At 34.4% G+C, this 25,874-nt stretch overlaps 2 protein-coding genes across 12 annotated transcripts; one reads left to right on the forward strand and one right to left on the reverse strand.

Moving 5' to 3' along the window:
* Positions 1–573: 573 nt before the first annotated feature.
* On the reverse strand, positions 574–2,522 carry LOC120767436 (guanine nucleotide-binding protein subunit beta-like protein). Of its 2 annotated transcripts, none has more exons than XM_040093499.1 (3): positions 2,331–2,521; positions 1,998–2,209; positions 574–1,549 (listed from the first exon to the last, which is right to left on the reverse strand). In XM_040093499.1, the coding sequence occupies exons 1-3, from the start codon at positions 2,437–2,439 to the stop codon at positions 914–916; spliced, it is 957 nt and encodes a 318-aa protein (XP_039949433.1). In that variant the 5' UTR covers positions 2,440–2,521; the 3' UTR covers positions 574–913. The 2 variants fall into 2 exon arrangements, 1 of the variants encoding a protein (XP_039949433.1); XR_005704699.1 differs by having other exon boundaries at positions 1,457–1,549; positions 1,668–2,209; positions 2,331–2,522.
* A 1,952-nt stretch (positions 2,523–4,474) lies between these two features.
* On the forward strand, positions 4,475–23,642 carry LOC120767432 (large neutral amino acids transporter small subunit 1). Of its 10 annotated transcripts, none has more exons than XM_040093485.1 (8): positions 4,475–4,577; positions 9,801–10,417; positions 14,117–14,312; positions 16,412–16,514; positions 16,900–17,167; positions 22,059–22,383; positions 22,465–22,589; positions 22,653–23,642. In XM_040093485.1, exons 2-8 carry the CDS (start codon positions 10,149–10,151, stop codon positions 22,927–22,929), a joined length of 1,563 nt encoding a protein of 520 aa, XP_039949419.1. In that variant the 5' UTR covers positions 4,475–4,577; positions 9,801–10,148; the 3' UTR covers positions 22,930–23,642. The 10 variants fall into 10 exon arrangements, with proteins under 10 accessions (XP_039949419.1, XP_039949421.1, XP_039949423.1 ...); XM_040093487.1 differs by having other exon boundaries at positions 9,975–10,417; XM_040093489.1 differs by lacking the exon at positions 4,475–4,577 and adding an exon at positions 4,741–4,757 and having other exon boundaries at positions 9,975–10,417.
* The last annotated feature ends 2,232 nt before the right edge of the window (positions 23,643–25,874 follow it).

Here is a 25,874-nt window from a genome sequence, read left to right on the forward strand (position 1 = left end):
TGTGCATAAGACCCCCTGATAATTTAATTATATAAATTACGAACTATATTTAGGAATTTTTAAATTTAGTAAATACACGAATGTTTAACGAAAATATAATAAAATTGAAACTAAAACTAAAATTAATTGTTTATTTTACGCCAATTTTATTTTTACATTGTTGAAAATCTTTAAAATTCCCAATTTCTAGCAGAAATATTCTTTTTTCTATCAAAAGCATCGTTTTTAAAGTAAATTATCGCTCCGATCGCAAATTCATCGAAATCGATAACGCATCACCGAAAATCGCACATCACACACAACCACATCCGCAATTTTAGCAGAAATGTGAACTGCCCATTTCTACCAGGCGCGCAAAGTGCAGCAGAAAGTGTCCGCGCAAAAATAAATGTGCATGGCGCGCCTGAAAGTATGCAATGTTTTGCCAGCTCAGCTGGATGTGAAGCAGAAATGCCAACTAAGCAATTTACACTAGGCGCGCAAACCGCAAAAGCGCCGCACACAAGGAAAAGGACAATGAAAAATTCACACAACTAAGCCAACAACAAATTCAGACACAAAACAAACACTGAGTGAAGAAAAACACCTAATTATTATATAAATAACCCTATATTTACTATATAATCACGTCTTAAACTAAAATACCACTAAATTAATACAAAATATACAATTTTAATTTTTTTTTTAGATTTTTTGACATTTCCTTGTTATTTATTTGCTTATATAATAAACAAATCAGCGCTCAATGAATTAACATTTTAAATACAGTACACATTTTTCTTTTCGCATACATTTCTAACTTGAATGCCCAAACAGTATGGGCAACACTATTTTCAGTACGTACGAAATTTGTAATTAAAAAAAAATAATGCCACTGCAATTAAGCGTCCTTAACTGCTACACAAGCATGAGCTTAATGAGCAGAGACGGATACTTGCCATACGCGAATGGTCTTGTCAGAGTAGCCAGCGAACAAAGTCTGGCCGTCAGTGGACCAAGCCAACGACAAACATTGTGGTGGATCGGCCTTGGAGCTGGTCGACACAACTTCGGGGCGGAGCTCCTCAACGGTCTTCTTGCATGCCAAATCCCAGATCTTGATGGATGGACCATAGGCGACGCACAACCAGTAACGGTTGGGTGAGAAGCACAAAGCATTGATGATGTCATTGTGTTCCAAAGTATACAAGTTCTTGCCGTCATTAAGATCCCACAACAAGGCCTTGGAGTCCTTGCCACCGGAGGTGCAGAGCGAACCGTCGGGTGAGACAGTTACGGTGTTCAAGTAGCCATTGTGGCCGTGGTGGTTGTTCTTCAACTTGCAGTTAGCCAAGTTCCAGACTTTGACGGTGCGATCCCAACCGCAAGACACGATGATTGGGTTGGAGTGGTTTGGCGAGAAACGTACGCAAGATACCCAATCGCTGTGACCATCTTCCTGGATGGTGAACTTGCACTCGGCCAAAGTGTTCCACAACTTGATGGTCTTGTCCCGAGAGCCGGAGACAATTTGACGATTGTCAGCGGAGAAAGCTACGGAGAGCACATCCTATGGATTAAAATAAGAAATATTAGTATTTTTATAAAAGAAACGAAATTATATAAATATACAATAAACTATGAACCAAAAACCATTACTAAGAAAAATATTACCACTCGAGACTTACAATTTACCGCCTTGCTGTTGCGGTGAAGATTATCCGAGAAGGTGCTCCACGACACTCAACCAGAATTCTGCCTCGCATAGGCACGTATTTTTATACATATTTAGGTGATGCTTGACCTATCAAATTACTTTGCTAGACTAGCTGATCTAACCTCAAACTTTGTCAAATTGTTTGCACAAGGCCCTAAATAAGCACCACCTATACTCCTAGCAATTTTGCCTGCACTTAGTGCATTTTCAATTTTAGAATTTTTTTCCATAAAAAGTTAAGCCCTATCAACTACTATGCTACACAAAAGTTGTGACTTAAAATTGTGACATTTCGCCCCACCTTGGTGTGATCTTCAAAACGACGGGTGGTCTTGCCAGCAGCCAAATCCCACAAACGCAAAGTCTTGTCCCATGAGCCAGACAGAGCGTAGTTACCATCGGATGAGAGCACAACATCGCTGATGAAGTGCGAGTGTCCGTACAAACGCTTTTGTGGGAAACCGTAGTTGGTGTCCTCATCGCGGGTCAATTTCCAGACGATAAGGGTCTTATCTGCAATTAGACAACATAGTGGTTATAAGCATTAAACAAATGCAATGATCAACTGAGTGATGGCAGAAAATAATTTGGATTAATTTCCAATTAGCACAACCTAACCTAGAATGACACTTACCACGAGAAGCCGAGATGATGGTGTCGGGATCCTTTGGGTTGGTGGCGATTTGTGTTACCCAGCCGGTGTGGCCAACAAGGGTACCGCGCAATTGCAGAGTTTCACTCATTTTTCAAGGACTTATAAAATTTTCCTGCGGAGCGCAATGAAAATACAACTTAACCTTACGAAGGTTTTATGGAAAAGAAGGAAATGAGGAAATTGGCATTTGATGCGCAAACTTGGCTGCGATACACATGTGTTATTTTTGCCAACAGATGTCGCGCGCAACACTAGCGGTAGATGATGTGTCACTGCTAACTATGTACGCGAACAAGCTCGCGGTATTGCTGCAAATAAAAATAAGAAAACGTAAATAAAAATTAATTTAATGTGCAGAATATTAATATTGGATTTAAAATTATAAAATTCTTGGATTGCGTTTTTACATTTTGCTAGTCTCTTCTAAAGCGAAGTTTATAAATATAAATTGTATGTACATATGTGTGTCAAGCGAAAATTAAATTTGCGATTTCTTGGCATTTTTCGGCATTTCATTTGCGTAGTAAAAATTCAAAATTTACGTTTTTCGATAATTGCCCACCTAATTATCTAAATTACAACTACAAAGTCGCACAAAGCCCCTGCGCCCCTCCCTTCCGCCCTTGAAGCATTCATCGCAATCGTTTTTATTAATTTCAATCGATGTGTTTGTGCGCATGGAAAGAAGAAGCGAACTTGCTCGCTCGCTCGCCTGCATGCACGATGCCGATTGCCGTGCATTTCTCGATAATACAACAGTCATCGAGCTCTATTTATACCAGGTTTCCAGCGAGTTTAGAAGGCAACGAATGCCAACTGTCGCCCTGCCGCTCATCGAACGACATTTAGCGCCAAAAACAGATATCGAGCTGATTGCCAAGCGAATCGATAGGCCAGCGGCATAAACGCACGAACGAATGAAAATGGCAGCGGCGGCTGCTTCGTCGCTTGCACAGTCGGCGTTCGTTGCTTTCGTAGCGGGTAGATCTGGCCAAAACATGCGCGTGAGCACGTCCAAGAAGTCCAACCGAATTTCCAATACGAATTCCGCACATTACCGAGATGCCTGAAATCGCAATTCCATACTTTTAGGCACGTCAGCGAAATTTTTTCCCAGGCAAACAGCCGCGCCACGCAAGCAAACCAACGCCCGCGCGCTAGGCAAGTTTCTTCAGCCACAACGCGCGTAAATGTGCTTAGTCATGAGACGTGCGTGTGTGTTGCTATGCCGCAGTGTCTGTAGTAAACAATGGCCGCTTTGATTTACCAGATGCCGCCTACAATGCGCACTTTGTGTGTGCGAGAATGAGATGACAGCTGGGGTTGGCGGCGGCGCTGATGTGTTTGGTGAGTGTACTATTCGCAATAGTGCTGCATTGCGTTTCGCTTGCGTGGCCTTGCTGTGCGCCTGCTGTTTGGGAATCAGAATTCAAAATGTTTTGATATTCTTTGAAGTCGCAAGGTTGCTTGCGCCACACAGGGCACCCAAACGGCGAGTTAACGAACCAACGACGCGCCGTTAAGCGTGAATGCCGGCTGTTAGGGAGCTGTCGATTTCCGGCAAACGGTTGACAGTTTACAAATAAATGGAGATAATAAATTTTGAAAACGAAATTGTAATGCTTCGTAAGCCATTTTGAAACAAAAGCAATTCAGCCACTACAGTCGCACCTAAAATATCCATTGTGCGCCGGCGACACACTGTTGTATTCCACCATGCGTGCAGTTTTCGATCGAAATGCGACCATTGAAATTCACAATTTCCTCGCATCTGAATACCGCTGCTTTTGATACCGTTTTCAATATGACTGTGAGTGACCCTTTTGCATTAAGTAGTTTGCACTTGGTAGCAGGAAATCGTAGTTGCGAACAATCGGATTAGTTTCTACGCCGGCAGCCGGCAGTGGCGACTAAACTGTGAACATACCGCGCGAGGTGGCATTCAGTGTTGCGTTTCACTGTGACTGTTCCGTTATTATCCGCAACTTTTTACTTTCGACTGATATTTTAGCTTTAGTTTCAACCGGCGCTCAGCGCACGCCAGCTGGTGACCGGCAATGAGCAATGTTCTGCTGTGCCATAGTGAACACTCCCATGCTGTTTGACGTTTAGCCATTGCCGCCATGTTCAATGCGTGATTGTAGCGGCATGTAGCGGTCGGTGGTTTTGTTTTGATTTTTCTAAACGCTATGCAGGAAACGCTCAGCAGTGGGAAATTAAATGAAAGTAATTGAAATTGAATGTGAATTGCTTTGTTTGGAAATGCAGAAACCTAACCTGCAAATATATTTATAATTGGGGCGAATTAAAAATAGCAAATTTGCCGGCACAATTAAGTGACCCAATTGCAAATACATACGCACTTACATACATATGTATGTATGTGAGCGTGAGTTCGTATCCACAGTGAGTACGAAAGCACTTACAATGAGTGTGCGCCAATTTTAGGTGACCAGAAAATATTTTTCACTGTTTAGTACTCTGAAAAAAATATTTTTCAGAAATATTGAAATCTAAAAACACTTGCTTTTCTGCTTAGAGTGTGAAAAGTGAAAAAGCTTCGCATAAAAATCAAAGATTAGTTCGTAGGTGTTTGAAGACTTCTGAGGCTCTTCATTATAACCAGAATAGTTCCTCAGTTTTTGAGATATCGATCTGGAATTTTTCACACGTACTTTTCTCCATAAGCAGGTGCTCAATTGTTTGAACCGCCGATATCGGACCACTATAACATAAGGCTCTCATATAAACTGAACGAGTGGAATCAAGGGCTTGTACGGGAAACTCTTTTATTTGTCAAGATATAATTACGAAATTTAGCACAGCTTATTGCCCAAGGCAACTGTACAATCTCCAAACAAATTGTTCAGATCGGATCCCTATAGCATATAGCTGCCATACAAACTGGAGGATGGAAATCAAGCTCTTGTATGAAAAACTTTTATGAAAGACGTGATATCTTCATGAAATTTGGAATGGATTATTGTCCAAGACAACGATATAATTTGCGAACAAATTGTTCCGATCGGACTACTATAGCATATAGCTGTCATACAAACCGAACGATTGAAATTAAGCTTTTGTATGGAAAACTTTTTTGATAAACGTGATACCTTTAGGAAATTTGGCTCGGATTAAGCCCACAGTAGAATTCACGAACAAATTGTTCAGCTGGGACGACGGTAGCGTATACGATCATAATAATTTTTTTGCATGGAAACTTTTTTATTGCAACTTTGGTGCAATCGAAGTTAACTGTTTTTCTTGTTTAAAAAAAAACTTGGACTTCGGAGCGCAGTTGCTGCTTTGTAAGACTCTAAATGTTCACAATTTCGCATGCACCCACTTTATTGGAGTTTCCCATACAGAAGCAGGGCATATTAAATTAAGCCTATTATTATTGAATCTCAAACACTTCAGTCTTGTTAATAATTGTTATAAATTAAGTATTGTCATATTAATTTGCTTAAGTATCTCATATGGAAGCACTCAATCAAAGGCTGGCAGAGATTAGTGAACACGTGAAATTCGCCAGGCAATGAACTTGAAATACGAATCAACACTAACCAGTTAAATGTACGGATATGCATACATACATACATATGTATGTACATACAAAATGTAACTCTCCAATAATACTAACTTACAGAAATATGTATATAGTACATATACATACATATATACATACATGTCTGTAAATGTATATTTCCCTTTCTCCTGCATCATGCAATCAACACGGGTGGGTTTGAAGAAGCTTTACGCTCTTTTTGCAAAAATAACGATAAATACATATATATATTGCAAGAGCGCATATCAGGGTGAAATGAGTAAAAAAAACTGAAATGGTCTTCGCACCCGCTCAGCTATGACTTTACGTTGGGGTTGAATGCAAACGGTGTGATGACATTGCGTGAAAGCGCCAAAAGAGAACACGGCACGCACACCACCAGTTTTCGGTGTCGGCACGGCACACATGGCAGAGTCAATGGCAGTCAGTCTGTTCAGTTGGAGCGCGTTTACCGATTGTGGCGGTTTTGGGAGCGGCAATTTAGATAAATTTAGTGCGGCAATTATCGTCAGTGATTGTAAAATGTGTCTGCTCAATGATAAAAAATTCACTTAATATTCTGTGGGAAATTTACAGAAAGCACAATAATTAAAGGAGAAATGTAATAAAAGAACACACAACTTACATACTTGTATGTATGTAAGCTCTTACCACGTTACATCTGTACATACATACATACATATGTATTTGCAAACACGAAACCACTTGTAAGCAACACTTAAATTCTAAAAAAGTTCAGAAATTCAAGAAATTCTATTGCATATTTTTAGTAAAAATGCTTTTTTCGCGAATGCAAAATGCAAAACGTGCGCTTATTCGAGCTCGCTTGTAGAATGCTCAGTTATCACAGCGCCGAACGGGCACCATGTGCCAGCAATGCAACTGATACACCATTTTCGTGAAATGCATTCGCGTAGTGCGGTTGCCTAATGTACACTTAATGGGGGGAACTTCAGCAAAAAACGTGAATATTGAAAATATTTTATCGAGTTGAAATGTAAACAGAAGAATTATTTTGTATTGGCTGATGAAATTTTGCTTTATATTGCATGGAAACGCAACACCAGGTAGCAATATAACCATTGCCGTGTACATATGTGTGGCCAATACAACAAAGCATACATACATATCTAAAGGCATTGTTATGTTATTTTAAAGCACATGCAATCTTTAAGGTGACCAGATGCAAGAAATGTTTTTCTTCGTTAAAAAAATAATTAAAACTTAATGATAAAATTAATATTAAATATTAATATTTTAATTGAAATAATAAAAAAAATATTTATCTGATCAGCTGAAGGGTTTTTCTTGATATTTCATAGCACCAATAATTGCGAAGATTTGTCAAATACATATAAAAAAAATTAAAATTCTTAAATTATAACGAAAAGTGTTTTGCATATTCGTCGTAGGCAGAGTTTAATAGCCACTATTTAGAATTAGGATTTTAACATTTTTACCAGCGTTAATCTTAAATAAGTATATTTCTGTCTTTTTATAACTACTAAATTAGACAAAAAACGGTGCTATCTTCATTTTAGCATTTTTTTGGGTGTTTAGTATTTAAAAAGCAACTACGTTTACTTTTAGATAAGGAATACATAAATCTAAATTGCTGGACAGCACAACGTTTTAATTTTCTCACTCAAAATACAGAAATATGTATGTATGTACAAATGAATTTTCAAAAACTCGTATTTTGTTCCAAAAATGTTCCTTAAGGGGTTACATGGGTTTCCTTGGATAAAAAACTGTATTTTTTCAACAATTATTTTCTCATATAAAAAATAAATGATTTTATAAAATTTTTTATTGTTACAAACATACACTATTAACAAAGAAATTCTGAAATTTTTGGAAAAAAATGTTTAAACTCGGTATTAGGACGCCATTTCCGGTGAACGCTCGGAAAAGATACGCCCGCGTTGGCAGGAAAACTCCTTACAGAATCATCTAAAGTGAAAAATTGCGTGTTTTAGTTAAAACTTTGACTTAGAACTTGGACAAAGGAAAAAAAACTGAATATTGGATTTTTGGCAGACATTTTTGCAAAAATATAAAAATTTCAATGAAAATTTCGCGACATTTTTTTCAAATAGTTATAATCGAAAAAAATCCCTCGTTCAAGTCTTTAAAAATTGTATCGCAAAGAATTGTGTTGTCATGCCGACCGACTTCAAAAACACAGTTTCGAGAAAAACGCGTTTAAAGGCGGCGCACTTGGCTTAGCTCGCCTCGAGCGCACAAGTTCTCAAGGCTGTATCTCCGAAACTATTACTCGAATCAACTTGAAAATTGAGTACAATATTCTATAAGTTTTCTGGAATTTAATAAGAAAAAAAAAACGATTTTTTGAAATTCGTATACCCATGTAACCCCTTAACCTGAAGAGATTCTATTTCGTTCCTTATAATGCTATTTTTAACCTTCAACTGTCAAGTTTATAAGTAATAATCGAAATGATCACAACATTTGGGCATTCTGACAGTCAACAGAGTTAATGTCTTCGAACGAATTTCAGTTAAAGTGTTCATGTCTCGTGAAATCCCGATTTTACGCGACTAAAATTTGTAAAAATATATTTTCTATAATATCTGGACATAATTTGAACAGATTTTTCTTGCTTTGTAGGAAACTCTCCAGCAGCAACGAGATATTTTTTTTTGTATACATACATTCATATGTATGTACATACACATTTCACACATTTTCATCCCATTCTATGCTACTCAACAGGTGTATCGTGGATACAATAATGACTGCCGGTGAGTGAGATTAAAATGCTTTGTGACAGCAGACAATGACTTTGAATTCGGATCGAACTATTGGTTGGTTATTGGTTTGACAGGCCTGATTGTCGCTCTTTTTGCAATGCTAATCACATTAGAACAGCATATTTATACAAACATACATGTCAATATATATGTACATATGTACACATGCAGATTCACATTCAATTAGGGTTGAGTGATAATATGATAAGTCCAAGGATTTTAAGTTAAGATAAGATATGCATTCCAATTAAAAAATAGCGTTGTTTGTAAGAAAAACACTACAGGATGAGGTTTTGGCTGTCTGCTGATAAGTAGTGTACCTATGTTAATATTTGAAGTGTTGATAGAGGTAGACCACTGCTACTAGTTAGTAAAAAGCTATTCGTATTTAGTTAAAAATCTTTTTGAATAGTAGTTTCGGGAGCTTTATTGATATTTTTCCTCTTAGCGAAGAACACTGTTCAGTCTCGGTTTTGATATTAAGGTAGATTACTGGTTTCCCTCTCATTTTCCGTCAGTTACCATTAGGAATTTTTTCCTAATTTTAAGTATAATAATAAAATAAAACTGTTACTCACTTTTATAGCAACCACCCTAATGCTGTGATATTTTTTTATCATGCATGCGCAGTGTTAAAGTGAGAAAATTTGCACGGCAACGCAAAAATCGCTCGCAAAAATTAATGCTAAACATTTTGTGTGTTTACAAACTACACATGCACACACACACAAACTTACGTATGATACACATGTGCATATATATAATGAATGTGGGAAATGCTGAAGTCGCGGAAACCGCAATGAGACCGAACTCTACACATTAAGGCAATAATAATTGTTGTGTATTTATGTATGTTCCAACCTACATTAATTATATAAATAATAAATTTTATACATAATAAATTAATTATTTTGTTTGCGGTTAAATTAGCTCGAAACAATGCATTTTGAATTTTTGAAAAAATTAAATAAAATTGAAGTGAAGTTTTTCCTACGGGGTTTGTGTTGCAAGTGCATATGCATGTGTGAGAATGAGCTGTCTCATTTTCCAACGAATATTTGACAGTTGAATTATAAATTTTCTTTTCACACACGGTAAAACCGAAAGCGGTAGTTGTCCATTAGTTCAGTTCTTGATGCGAGCTCCAGCTGAACGGTTGTAAGGTTACACAACTAACAAATATTCGAAAATTTTATACAAACATAAAAATAAATAATTGCTAAAACGTGATTTTATTACGAAAAAATCATTTAAAAATTTAAATGAATACTTAAACAATAGTAATCCACACAAAAAGCGACTAAACAATTTAAAAGTGTTTACATAAATCGGCTTCATTTGACACAAAAATATTCCAAAACATTCGTGAAAAAGTACAAGATAAGCGTAAGAACTAGCATTTACAGCATTTATAAAAGAAAACATCAAATTCATTAAATTAAAAAATACGTTAAAATGACAGAACGTTATGCCAATGGTGTTACCACAAGTTTAGTGCATAATTCGCCACCTGTTGCAAGCAATGGTAGCGCAGCCGCCACCGACGCCGCTGCCACGCTTAACGGCCATGGAAATGGCACGGCGGCAATGCCTGAATCTGACGACGGCGATAAAATCGTATTGAAACGCAAACTGACGCTAATGAACGGTGTGGCTATCATTGTGGGCACTATTATCGGTTCCGGAATATTTATAGCGCCAACAGGTGTCTTCAACTATACAGAGTAAGTAGCTTGAATTCCCACCGTTATTATATTTCATTATTATTTTTTCATTTATATGATTGTGTGTAGTTGTAATTTTTGCTTTGAAAGAGAATTATAACAAGAAATTTAATAAGAGTTCTCTTATTTTAACTTCTGAAACGAAAATCTATATTTGAACAGTTGCTTTATTTACAACTCATTATGTTTATTGATGGTGTTAATAATTTGTGCGTGGCTATAAAATACGAACTCGTATTAGACAGTAAGTACGGAAGTTGATTTTATGGTGATGGTGTTACTTAAAGCGATAATTCGCTATAAGTAGAAGCGAAAACTATTAGCTCAAAGGCCTAGTGTGATTGCTAAAAACTTCATTTTTATTGTTTTTGCATATTTTGATGGCCTATGCCTTTCAAAATAACGTACTAAAATTTTAAATTAATATCTCAAATACTTTTTGAGTTAAAGCCTTTTAAAGCGTAATCGCTCAGCTAAGTAAATTAGTTCAATTAATTTATTTTAATGATCTTGTTTACGAACTGAGTCGATTTAGCCATGTTCGGCTGTCTGTATATGGTTTTTCAAATATCGATCTGAAATTTGGCACACGTCTTTTTCTACCCAAGTAGTTGCTCATTGGAGGAACAGCTGGTTTCGAATCACTATAGAATGATTGGAATCAAGTGCTTGCATAGAAAACTTTTCATTTGACGAGATATCTTCACATTTTGCATGGCTATTGTCCAAAGCAACGGTGCGAACTTCGAAAAAATTCTTCAGATCGAGTCACAATAGCATATTTGTACCCCACAAACGATCCGATCACAGTTCTGGTAAGGAATCTTTTATATGCGTGAAAGGTATTAGAGCTTCGGTTCAACCGAAGTTAACGTGTTTTCTTAGTTCAGCTTATTTTGTAAATTTTTCTCTGTTCAAAGACTCACTACTTTTTTGATTGCATGAAAAATTTAATTTTGGTGGTAATTACAACTTTTTTCCTTTCTGTTAAATTTTAATTATTTTAAAGAATCTTAAAGATTAATTTTTTTTTGTATTTAAGCATTATGAAGTACGCAATCACTGCAGCAGTGGAGGCATTTCTTAGAATTTTGGAAAGTAGCGAATTAATGGCAAAAATTAGTTTTTTTTTGTGAAATTATTAGTTAATGTTCATTAATTATATATATGTAAATATAATCTCAAAGTTTTTAAACATTTAATGCAGTGGTTGCCTTTAAAATATTTTTTTTTAAATCACCTTTTTTTGGGATAGTCACATTAGGTGTGTTAATAATAGTAATTTAATAGTAATTTAATACCGCATGCTTGTAAATATCAATCTTTCACATCCAGAATATTGCAAGTTCAAAAACTGTGTCAAAACGCGTCCCTTAGGTTTACCTTAGGCTTTAATGCTTTACTTTAGAATTAGTGTTACTCTGAAAATGTGTTTCGTCTGAGAAAAATGTTAACGTTTTCAGATTCTTATCATAACTTTGAAGTCTAAGGTATCTATTGTATTTTCTAGGAATATAGGTATGCGACTCTTAAAAGGCTACAAACTGTTGAGTGGAGAGTCAGGGTTATTGATGAATTTAATTTCCTGTATTGTACTTATTTTCCTCGTTGGGTTTCCATAAGGGATTACATGGATTTCACATCTTATAAAAATATTGTCTTATTTAATTAAATAACATCACTAGAATATTGTTCTAAATTGTCAAGATACGCATTGGAAGCTTGCGTGTTTGAGGACAGCTATGTATATATTCACTTAGAACTTTAAACGCGTTTTTCTCGAAACTGTCAAGATTTCATTTAATGATTTAACCATATACATAGTCTTGAACGAAGGATTTTTTAGTTAAATTACAATTATTAAAAAAATATTGTAGAAGTTTTTGCATTCTTTTGTAAAAACATCTTCCAAAATTTTGTTTGTTTTTTTGTATTTCCTTCGTCCAATACCTAGTTTATGGTCTTAACTAAAGGACGATTTTTTTTTATGATCTTATAAGAAGTCCTGTTGTCAACGCGTAGCCACACTTTTTTCGCGGAATTGCCGGACGTGACGTCGAAATAGCGGAATTTTAAATTTTTTTCTTTGAAAATTTCACAAAATCTTTGTAAAATACTTATGTACTATTGGAATAATAAAAAGTATGTAAAAATATTTAATTAAATAAAAAAATTGGAAATATTTGTGAGTATTATTTGAATAAATATTAAATCTTTTATTTGAAAAAATATAAAAAGAAAATAAACAATATTTTTTGTTGGACGAAACCCATGGAACACCTTAAAATTGTATGTCGACCGAAACTTGATTCATTGTTAAATGGAAATCTTTCGCTTTATTGCGTAAATTTGCTGGATTCAAAATTGATACTGTTTTGTATTTATATAATTACTAGAAAGTCTAATTAAGTAAGTAGCATGAAAATTCCTCTAAAAAGTCATGAATTAATTTATTTGTAAAAGTTAAAGAAATTCCTATTAAAGAAAAGACGTATAATTAATATCTCCAATGTGTGAGAACACACATCACAATTTGTGTATTGAAAATGTGTATTCTGCAATTTGCATATATGAAGACATTCATATACATACATATATACGTATGTGTCAGAGATATACATATTTAAATTACTATTCAAACAACTAATTCCCAGCTTTTTTTAATTATCGCAAATTGTTCAATACGAAAACATTGAAATATATTGCTATTATAGTTTCTGGAACGAATCATTCTGTAGAAAGCATATATTACATACATTTGTATGTATGTACATGTCTTTACAATTAGAGAGTAAGATGTGTAGGCGTGCGCTAACATTACTTCTTTGAAAATGTATCAATTAGTTTAATTGGAGAATTGCAGATATACAAGAAATGTGTGTATTATCATTTATTTTCATTTCACAAAACACTTCGTAGGAGGGTTACTTTCTTGACATTCGATGGCCGGTGTTTAGTGTGTGGTTCCTCCAGCATCTCTAGAAAGCTGTGTAATTACTCGTATTAGTATTTATTAAACCACTCGTGTGTATACCTTTCATTAACAAATTATATTCACTAAATTAAATCAATTAGTGGATTGAGAAAAATATTCATTTAAAATGACAACGAGTTAAGATCTAATTCTGAACACTTGTAATAGTTTTTAATAAAAAATAATTTAAAATTTTAACTTGCATTAATATTTATAAAGAAGTAGCAATGATTGCTAATAAATATTAACATACAAATTTTAAATTCCTTTAAATGATATAAATATATAATGAATCTTACGTTGCATAATACTAAACACTACCTCGGCAAATGCCAATCAAACGCAAACACATGTACATACATCCAAACATGTTAGCATTTTGATTTGTGTTTGAACAAGTTTGTCAATTTTAAACATAAAAGGCAAACATTTTGCCAACGAGTTCCAAGAGAAAATCGCCAACCACTCATTTGTCACTGCGCAGCCTTTAATTACGCGCATAATTTAAAGCAACTCTTTCAACGAAAACTTGTAATTTGCAACGGTCCAAACTATAGTAGAGCAAACTTTTAATTCGCGGCAACGGCAAATTTCGAGGAATACCCGTGCGTATACGTAACATTTACTTTGACGTGTCTAGACGTTGATAATTGTGTTGTGTACCAACAAATTCAAATTCCTTAGTTATTTATTTATTTATATTTATTTCGTGTTTAACTTTTCAGATCGGTGGGCTCGTCTCTGCTCATTTGGGCTGCTTGCGGCACACTCTCGACGATCGGCGCACTTTGCTATGCTGAGTTGGGTACGAGCATCACACGTTCGGGTGGCGATTATGCATATTTGTTGGTGGCATTTGGACCGCTAGTCGGCTTTTTGAGATTATGGATAGCTTTGTTGATCATTAGACCAACAACACAGGTGAGTTTTGTAGGCATGTACATATTTTTATGTGAATGTATGCATGTAAGTAAATTATACACGTGTGTAAATAAACAAAAATGCTATCAAGAAACTGTATAAATAATGAATCGAATTAAGTAGGGAGTTTTTTTTTATGACAAAATTACGCGAAAAAAAGTTCTAAAAAAATTAACTTGTTTTCTTAAACTTATTTTCCAAAAAAAAAAAATATAATTGACCCGTATTATTTTCAATTTATATATGTATTAATATTTGAAAATTTGAAATAACCATCAATTTTCAGCTTTTCAAAATAATTTCTGGCATTCAAGTTAATTGTTAAATTAAAAATTTCTGCTTACTTTCATATTTTCCATGGAGTAGGTCAAGTTGAGCGAGCTAAATAGGCAAGGTGACATAAATTACTTATTTTTAATAAGCAATGCAGCTTACTATACACTTCATAAAGCCTAATTATACATATGCATACATATGTACATACATGCATAAGTTATGCGCATATATGTATATGTATATGTACATACATATGTACATATGTATATTATTATGTTTTTGTAATAACATACATCAAAATACATGTGTTCGTGCGTATATGTACATACATACAGATGTGTTATTGTTATTTGCACGCTTTAAACGATGAATCATTGATTAATGGGAACTACTAGGAAATTATAAATAAAAATATGCTAATAGTGTAACAAGTATCAATAATTTCGATTTGATTCTAAAACTATATTTACTTATTATGAACTCACATCGTGAATAAATACATAATTTTTTCAAAACTGGCCATGTTCGAACATAAAAAAATACAGGGGGATGCACTATTGATGGGTTGATAATGAGAATGAAAAAAAGCATAATCATAGAATGGTATCGGTCCCACAAGGAATTGTCCGGGACCTCATAAAGTATATATGTATTTAAGGTTCAGCGGAACTAAATGATTCGATTCGGTCTATATATACACGAATTAGTCCCTCAGTTTTTGAAAAATCGATCTGAAATACTTCCTAAGAAATCGATTAGTTGTCGGACCGAGGCCAAGTCTTTGCAGGGAAACTTTTTTATTTCTCAAGATATCTTTATTTAGCATAGATTATTGCCCAAGGCCACGCTACAATCGCCGCCTACTTTGTTGAGATCAGACCACTGTAGCATATATGTATCTGCCATATAAACTTACATATCAAGATCCAATTCAAGTTAAAGATCTTTTTAAACCGCTTCGGACAGCCCATTTTACAGTTTTTTCTTGTTTTGACATTAATAATATAATATTAAATATGTAGATGGAATATTCTGTAACGATCAGTCGAAATTGAAAACCCCTGTGGACTCGCACACTGTTATTGAGTACTTGAGTTTTATTGAGTATGTAGTGATATTCTTAATACTATGTATTTGCGTATATTTATGTATGACTATAAATTCTATTTTACAATTACATTAAACTAAAATATGCATGATTTGTCACCCAATATATGTATATATTATATACATTAGGGTGGGTTCAGAAATCCAATATTTTTTCGCTTGGAATCAGAAGACTAGGTCTTTACACATCAATAAGAAAGTCTCTCCAAGTATTAGCTTTTAATTATAACGGGAAAGTTCTTCGCTTGACAGTTTCCTATTTTTTCATTTTTAGAATGAAAAACCAAATATCGCTTCCAACTTAAAAAAAGAAATATCTCGTTTCATAGATTTTGTAGGAAATTGAATGCTCTACAAAAAAGATCTCTTGCGAATTTTAAGTAAAATAAGTTTTTATTTTTCAGAGTACCAAGCAAAAAAATATTAATTTTTGCCCACCCTAGTATGTAATATACCTACTTATATATGTATATGAGGGTGTATCAAACATTTTTTTTTAAATGTTCATGTTAGTTTCTCATTTAAGAGTTATGAAAAAATTACGAACAAAAATTTTTAAGCACCCTAATGTAAGTATACTAGTATAAAAAGCTATAACAAACCGCAAATTGCTTACATCTGTTAATGAATTGCAGCAAATTTAATTACAATTCATTTTATTTCTGTCACTTTATAATTTTAATGTTCGTATGTATGTATTTTTCATATTCTTCCAGACAATTGTCGCGTTGACTTTCGCGCAATATGCGGCAAAACCATTTTTCGAAGACTGCTCACCGCCCGAATCGGCTGTAAAGATTTTAGCGGCAATTTGTTTGTGTAAGTGAGGAGGAAGCAAAAATGCATTTATAAATAAATACATATGAACATGCGTATGTACATATATATAGTTTGCATACTCGTCACACGTGATTTGTTTACGCTGATAACGAAACATTAAACGAAGTATATTTAACAAATTACCATCAATAAAACAACAGCCTACACGCACACACCCGCGCATATAACATTTATTTATGAACTTCCTTTTACATTTGTAAACATTATCTCGCGCAACACGCCAGCCGATCGCCCACTTTTTGCACACAATCGTAAACAAATGAGCTTTTGCTTTGCTTTAGCTTTAAACTTATGGCAATTAACGGCTGCAAATTTGGAATAAATATATTTTTAATGACATGTGCATATGTACATATATTTGCAGGTTTGCTCACTGCCATTAACTGTTTATCCGTGAAATGGTCGATGAAAGTTCAGGACATCTTCACCGCCGGCAAACTGTTGGCATTGATCATGATCATTTTAGCTGGTCTCTACTATCTGGCGTTGGGCCGCTTCGAGAATTTCGAAAACGCCTGGGAGGGCAATTATGATGCGGGCAATATTGGATTCGCCTTTTACTCGGGTCTTTTTGCATTCGGTGGTTGGAATTATTTGAATTTCGTAACGGAGGAGTTGCAGGATCCGTACAAGTGAGTTTTTTTAACAGTTTACTCTAAGGAAATTTTCAGAAATTTGTCTTTGAAAATGTGTGCTAAATACTTTATGACCTCTCACATATGTATAAAAAAAATTACAGTTATAAAAATGAAGCTATAGCCTTGACAGACGGCAGCGTTAATCCGGATTAACTGCGCACTTAATCAGATCCAAATTTGTAGGTGACAGACGGCAGCTATGCGAGTTTGAAACTGTCATAAACAGCTCATTGTCCTTTTTATAATATTTTCAATAAAAATTGATAGAAGATAAACATTACGGTTGTTAGCCGACCAATTTTTACCAAACCATTTTTTATTACAAAAGCATATCAACACATTATTTTTAAAACTGCATCATAACATAGAAGTTTTATTGATATTATATTGAGAATTTGATAAACAGCTGTCAGGGTTGCTTGTATTTCATTCACAATAGATGAAAATTGGCCATTTTTAACAATGTTGCCAACGAAAATCTCACAAACTCCCTAAAATTTTGAGAAATATTTTTGGATTCAGCAACGGAGTTAGCTGTGGTAACTCCTGAATTAATCCCGAAAAATGCAATTAATCTGGTTTAACGCTGCCGTCTGTCAATGCTATTAGCGATTTATAAGTATATGTTTTAAGAATTTTTACACTAAGATTGGTATTCTGATAAGAATGCAAGGGAAGTACTCTTCTTTTTCAGAAAAGTCAATTGGAGCAAGAAGAGAGAGAGAGAGAGCAAGCTTAACTTGAAATAGGAAAGAATCTTTTGTAAGAACAGGCTTTACATGAAAACCAAAAATAAATTAAAAAGCCATACCATAGCAAAGTTGAAATTAAAATCTCGTAGAGGTAGATACGAGTGCATATGTTGCCTTTTATATTTGGGGATTTGGCAACCTTAGTGTTGCAATCTGGCCACACACAACTTTATCTTAGAGTTTGACATTTTTGATGTTATACATACTCAGAATGTTTTGACATACGAACGCTATTTGTGTTGTTTACAGTAACTTAGAATATTCATCTCGGGCAAAAAATGGAATAATGCATCGATGAACTTAATGAAATTTTTGGCGATAAAGCTCCAGACCGGATGATATGGGCAATTTATTCCAGGTCGTAGATTACTCCAAGACGAATTTCGTGAAGGTTGTCCAAAATCAGTTGTTGTTCCGGAAACTATTGATACTGTGAGCAAACTAATATTGCAAGAAGGAACGATATAGAGACAACTAAAGGCATTGGTGGGACCACCATTCAATATTGCGCGGACATTTTACAGAAAAAAAATTTGTTCACGTTGATTACCAAGGAATTTGTCAATTATTCAAAAACAGGCCCCCGTCAATACTATTATTATTAAAGCAATAGGATGTCGGTGCTTCGAAGCACGTCTATGAAATTGCGACAGGTGATAAATCGTCCAACGCAGGATAACTCTTGCCAACAAGTGCTACTTCGGACTGAGTAGGCAATTGAGAAGCAAAGTCCTCTCTCGCCGAACAAAAACCAAACTTTATAAGTCGCTCATAATTCCCGTCCTGCTATATGGTGCAGAGGCTTGGGCGATGACAGCAACCGATGAGTCGACGTTACGAGTTTTCGAGAGAAAAATTCTGCGAAAGATTTATGGTCCTTTGCGCATTGGCCACGACGAATATCGCATTCGATGGAACAAGGAGCTGAACGAGATATATGACGACATTGACATAGTTCAGCGAATTAAAAGACAGCGGCTACGCTGGCTAGGTCATGTTGTCCGAATGGACGAAAACACTCCAGCTCTGTAAGTATTCGACGCAGTAACCGCCGGGGGAAGTAGAGGAAGAGGAAGACCTCCACTCCGTTGGAAGGACCAGGTGGAAAAGACCTTGCTACGCTTGGAATATCCAACTGCTGCCACGTAGCGAAAAGAAAAAACAACTGGCGCGCTGTTGTTAACTCGGCTATAATCGCGTAAGCGGTGTCTACGCCAATTAAGAAGAAGATTAATCGTATGAACCCGAAGGTAAACAGCAGTTGACTGTATAGGCTTTTCAAGAGCGGAATACAACAATAGTTGTTCGCGCAACAAGAACTTCGAAGCAAACGGTTGCCTGTTTTTGGGGAAAAGCTAGACTTATCGCAACCATACCACTAGAAATCCGAGAACAGTAAATTCGGAGGACACACAACCATTTGCCTGTTGTCTTGCAAGAAATCAGAAAAAATAACCACCAAAGACGATTCACTCTTCATCAGGACAATGCGAGCTCTCACAAATCGACTGAAATAATTGCATTTTAAGCACTTAAAACATTGATTTGTTGAGTTATCCACTGTATAGTCCTGACATTTTTTTTCTTTCCATACGTCAAAAATAGAGAAATCAACGTTTTTCGACAACCTGTACAGTTGGTTAAAGCGTTCAGAACACATTTTTTGGAGATACCTCAATCTGAGGGACAAAAGAGCTTCGACAATTGCTTTCAACGCACACAAAAGTATTTTAATAATTATTATAAAAATTAATAAAAAAAAAAATTGTGTTACAAACCATCTATTACACACCTAAAAAAATTGATCAGACCGAATAATTTAAAAATGTACTTCTGAGGGAGCTTAGCGCATTGAGCGGCAAGCCTGATTCAGAAGTCTTTAACTAAAAATTATTTGAGATATGGACCTAAAATTTTAGTATGTTATCGAAATATGAAAAACACGATTTTTAAAATTTTCACACTAGATGTGTCCCTTAAAGTTTATCGATTTTATTTCAATACTTTTAAATAGGCAAAATTTGCGGCGCATGCACGCCAAACTATTTCTCTGGGATTTCTCTACTCCAGTGACATCCCAGGAATGAAATCACATTTCAATTTAACTGAAAACTTTAATTTTCTTAAGTGTTGTGTCAATCAATTGCTTGCGTCATTCGGTCAATATCTTAGCAAGTCATTCGCGACGGTCTTTTATCCTATTTGCTTAGCAATCCTCTCTTTGCAACGCTGTTTCCACCTCCATTGTATCACGCTCAAGTGGCTTCATTGCGCATAAAAGTAAAGTTTCCAGCAGCACTATGCCCTGATGAGTGGTGTTTATATAAAGTGAATGTGGGTGTGCGTGTGCGTAAAAGTCAAGCGTTTAACAATCCTTGAAGGCAATTTATTTTGTAGTGAAAGTTCAAGTGATTTTATGTGTTTGTCAAGCGCTCATTCATTGGGCGCAGCGTTTGTTGAAAAGCAAAGCCCACCAGTTGATTCTGGAATATGTATGCACATAAATTTCACACAAACGCATACATATCTACATATATTGAATGCTCAAATGTGGGTAGCTGCGAATGAAAGTAACGTGGGAGTAATCTTTCAGATGGCTTAGTAGGAAAAACGGGGCCTATTAAAGCGATGAAAAGTCAAATACATGTAACAACACTATTCAACTGATTGGTATATAGAATATTTAAGTCATATATACTTTACAAATATAAAAACGATTCATTCCAATATTTTAAATATTCGATATAAAGTCGATTGGCTGGTTGGAAATTGATATGATATATGTATGTAAAGTCAAGGTCGTACGCCGATTTTATAATTTTGAAAGTGGATAGTTGCTCAAAAATTAATTTTATTTACTGTGAATGAAAATTAGAACAAATATAGGAAAATAAATTGCATAACCGAAAACAAGTTGTACTCGATAGTTGGTCAAACGAGGCGATAGTTTTCAAAGTAATTTATTATTTGGGAGCCAGTAGCACCTATAAGCACAAAATATTGTAAATTAAGGAAAACCTACTATAACTAATACTGTTCGGAGTTAATTCGTTCGGTTTCTCTACAGGGTGCGTGCATAAAACTTACAACCATTGCTATTCATATTTGTATGTATGCAATTTTACACTTGTTGAATTGCTGTGATTTGCAATTCATGAGAGTTCAATTCAGAAAACAGTGAATTGTTAAATGAACAGCTGTTTATGTGTCCGCTTAACCGGCTCGGATATAGCTTATCAGCTGTGAAATAAGTGAATATGCAAATGAAGTGCACATCTCAGTATACATTTATCTGGCATAATTATCTACTTGCAATCGTCTAAAGAAAATATCAAACAAATAAAAAATATTTTTCAGTATATTTAAAGTAATATCCATAACAAAAAAAAGTTTTAGAAAATGTCAAAATCTTCGCTATAGTTATCTTGGACGAGGTTTAAATGTAAATTATGTTGGTTTTGTAGGTATATAGAATTACTTAGACACTAGAGTATACGTTGGAAAATTATCCGACAAAGACTTACACTGTAACGTTCCCACAAGAGTCAGGTTTAAGCAATCGGAACTGATCTCGAATTTTATCTGATCAAGGACCACCAACTTAGACAAAAAAAAACTGAATCTCTCCATTAAAATGAAAACAATTTGGAAGATGTCTTCATCAAATATGAGAAGATTGGGTAGTGCCCATATATTTGTGGAATTCTCAATCCTGATGATAAGCTTGAACCTCGAAACAAAACGGGGAATTACAATCTCGAGAATTTTTATTAAAAGTTTCCAGACTTAACACTGGTGAAAATCTGTCTGACTAACCTAGATTTTATAAACTTAGGTCGAAAATCAAATTCAATTGTTATGATTCGGATATTTTGTTCAACACTATAAAATTTCTATACTAGGAAGAGACTTCTGCGCAGAATACCAATCTCTTATTGCCTATCAGTTCAGTTAGCAAAGTCAAAAAATGTGTTAAATTCTAATGAAAGCTTAAAAAGATAAAGATAGACAACATAAGATACAGAATATGCAGACACCTGTTGGGTTAGTTGAAAGTTCGATGCAAAAACGGATTTTACAATGAATTTTTATTAAAACATTTCATGTGTTCTTTCTTTTCATTCTCATTCTAGGAATCTCCCACGCGCCATTTGGATTGCTATGCCCCTAGTCACCGGTATTTATGTGCTTGTGAATCTCGCCTACTTTGTAGTGGTCTCGAAAACGGAAATGCTCAGCTCATTGGCAGTGGCGGTCACGTTCGGTAATCGCGTGTTCGGGCCGCTCGCCTTCATGGTGCCGATATTTGTAGCGCTTAGCACATTTGGTGGCGTTAACGGTGTGCTCTTCACGTCGGCACGTCTCTTTGCGACGGGTGCACAAGAGGGTCATCTACCCAAATTCTTTACACTATTCCACATTAAACAACAAACGCCCATACCATCACTGATATTCTCGGTAAGTGACACAGATTGCGATGGAGTGGGAGTAGAATATGCCAACATAATTAATATGTGATTTTTTTTTTCATTCACACAGTGCATCATGTCGTTATTGACACTACTCACTGCCAATGTTTACGTTTTGATAAATTACTTCAGTGCCATGTTGTGGCTGTCGGTGGTCGCCAGCATAGCGGGCATGCTCTGGATGCGTCACACCAAGTAAATGCAACTTTTGAAATTAATTTTCTATAATGAAAATAACTAACGTTTCTACACTTACAGACCGAACATTCCGCGACCTATTCGCGTGCACCTGGCACTGCCAATAATCTTCATTATATGCTGCCTGACCCTGGTGCTCTTGCCTAGCTTCAAGGATCCGATGAATCTCATTATTGGTATTGGCATTACCGTTGCTGGTATACCGTTTTATTATCTATGCATAGCGCGTAAGAATAAACCAGCTTGTTATGGTAGACTCTCACGTGGTATGGTGAATTTCTGCAGAGCCATGTTCAATACGGAGCTCATAGAGAGTAGTGAAAGTGACGAGAAGTAAACTAGAAAGCAGTGAAGGCTTTACAAAGTATAAAATTATATACATAGGCTTTAATTTTAGTAAATATTAAATTAAACAAACTCAGCGCTAAACAGGTTATGTTTTAGTTTAAAGCAAGTACATATGTAAATATTTATATAAGTACGAAATATTTCATACGCGTATTAAATATTTAATTTTATAGCGAAAAGTATTGTATTTATTTCAATAAAATTAATTTTATAAGTTAAAGCTAAAGTTCATGTATTTAAGTCAGACTCTCACCTATGCAAGCATATTTGGAATAAACTTGTAAATATGTATGTAAGTTTGCAGACCAACAAAATATGTATGTACAAGGTCATATGTAACGATTTGGTTTAAAAGTTTAAACAAAAATTTAATGAATATAAGAATTGTTAGTGCTTTTAGTTAGTAAACATTATATATGAAGCTTCTAAAAAATAGCAATATTATTATTACAATTTTTAATACGACTTTTTCCGTTATTAAAATGAATTTAGGAAGCTTATGTCTATAAGTGTATTCTTTATGGGCGCATCCGACATCTTTTTAAATAAATCATGCACCAAATTTTCTGAAAAGTGTGAATAATTTGTTAATTGACTAAATTAAGAGGCTCTCTTATATAACTATTAGACTAAGAACATTGTGAAGCAACACAGATACTATTATATGTGAAAAATATACACAAATTTAGTTAAATAATATAATTTAAATAACTTTTTTACCAAACGAATGCAATAATTTAAAATTTAGTCTGAAAATCCGTAGTCAAGCAGTAAAACGTTTTTCTTTTAAAGAGTAAGTAGAAAAAAGGAACGTTTTTATTTAAAGTATGGTTTAAAAAAATAAAAAAAACTGCAACGGTAAAAAAAAAACATTTTTCGGATATTAAAAAAAAAATAACTTTTCTCGAGAGATTTAGTTATGAAAAAGATTTCTATGTTTTTCAAAATTAGCATCCAAAATCAAAAAATTTGCTTTCGAAGTTCTAAATTAGGCTTAATGACTTCGAATCAAAGTCTCAGAAGTTCTAAATTAGGCTTATTGACTTCGAAAAGCGGTGACATTACTTATTTACTTATGAGTCAATCTGTTGAAAAAATGGTTTGGTCCGATACGGAGTGTTGTATGGAGTAAATATTGTTAATATTTAAATATTTAATGGTTAAAAATAGTTTATTATTCATACTTTGTTAAATTTAGCATTTTTAAAAGCATTTTTTTTTTGTTTTTTGAATATTTTTGAGTTTTTTTTTTAATTCATATAATTTGCCATTTAGATGCCAACTATAAAAAAATACAAATATTAATAGTCACTTATATTTTTTTCTTACTTGGCAACTTTATTTTGCTTTTACTGCAGCCATGAGCTCAGCCTTGGATTGCAATGATTAATTTACTCTTCGTGAAATTAAGAAAAAAAAAACAAAATTTTCTTTAAATTAACCATTAAATATGATTTGTTTAATATTTATGTACTAAATTTTTAAACTATTAAACTTGCTTGGATAGCTAAGGAACTTCTTCGCATTAAGCCTTTTTTAGCTTTAAAAGACGCAACGAAATAACTATGACATTTTAGGGAATAATGCCTTAAACGATATTAAAGCATGCAATGCAGCATAATATACCATATGTATATACATAGGTTAGTTGATATAAAATTAAAGAATAGTTATCTGCTAAGCGAGTTGCAAAAGAATACACGCCAAAAAACAAAGCAATGTAAAACAACAACACAAACTTGTTTTTTTTTTCGAGTATAGTGAGCTCGATTAGAAACGCCTTGAAATGAAGTAAAAATTTTTCAAACAATTACTTTCATATTGATAGCTGCGTTATAACCTCTATTGAAAATTAGCTTCAGCGAAATTCTAATTGAGTTGAGCCTTCTTTTGCCGCTCGCTTAAGAAAAAACTGGTCTAATATAAGTTATTTAAAAATTTATGAATATACACACACTTATACACTTAAACATATACATTGCTTATACAAATATGTAATGGCAGATATGCTTAAAATACTTATTTAATACTAATAATTAGAAAAAGTATAACCATAATAATTTAAATGTGAAATAACATAGCTTCAGAATTAAATAAATGCTTGAAAAATACATACATGAGATATAATTTTGTTTTCTTTGTAGTCAGGTCACATTTATTTTAAAAATTCGGCTAAAGATATTTCAAGCACGAGATAATGTGGAGTATATGTATAATACGTTGTGACAAAAAAGTACACGGAAATTGTTTGCGTTTTTGGCTTTAAACTCGATCACAATCGGTACTCTTTTTGAAAAAAAAATCAGGTTTACTGGAACGAGACGAGCAAGAACTCGTTTCATCTCCAAAATATCCACCAAAATCATTCGAACGGATTCGCGAGAGCTGTCAAGCTCTCTTCAAATCTTTTTAACACTTGCCTGATAATTTTTAAGCCCTATATTTTGCACTTAATTAATATTTTTATCAGTTGAAGAGGCCGGAATGAGGTAAGTCTTCCACAATCTCTCGACCGTCTTGTACCACTCGTAGGTTTGTGTTTTTGATAAAACTGAATCATCGTAAGCCTTTTCCAAAATTCGCAACGATTCCGCAAACGAAATTTGGTTAGAAATACAAAATTTAAGACAAAATCTTTGTGGATTGGTTGACAGATCGCATTCTTATTTGGCTACTATGCCAAATGCTATGCTATTAAAGACTGTCCGACCAACTTAGCAAAATACATTTTTTTGAAATATCATTTATCTGGGAAATTTAATTACAATTTCTGTGTGCTTTTTTGTCTCAATGTATGTGCGAGTTGTATTTTTTGACTGAAGCAAATATGTTCTTAAATGGAGGGGATGTCCAACAAAACTATTGAGTCTGAGCAAATATTGCTGAGAAATTAGATAAAATAGCCAACAGACACGACACGCGATTTCACGATCA

Source organism: Bactrocera tryoni, chromosome 2 (assembly GCF_016617805.1).
Source record: "Bactrocera tryoni isolate S06 chromosome 2, CSIRO_BtryS06_freeze2, whole genome shotgun sequence".
NCBI lineage: Eukaryota > Metazoa > Arthropoda > Insecta > Diptera > Tephritidae > Bactrocera > Bactrocera tryoni.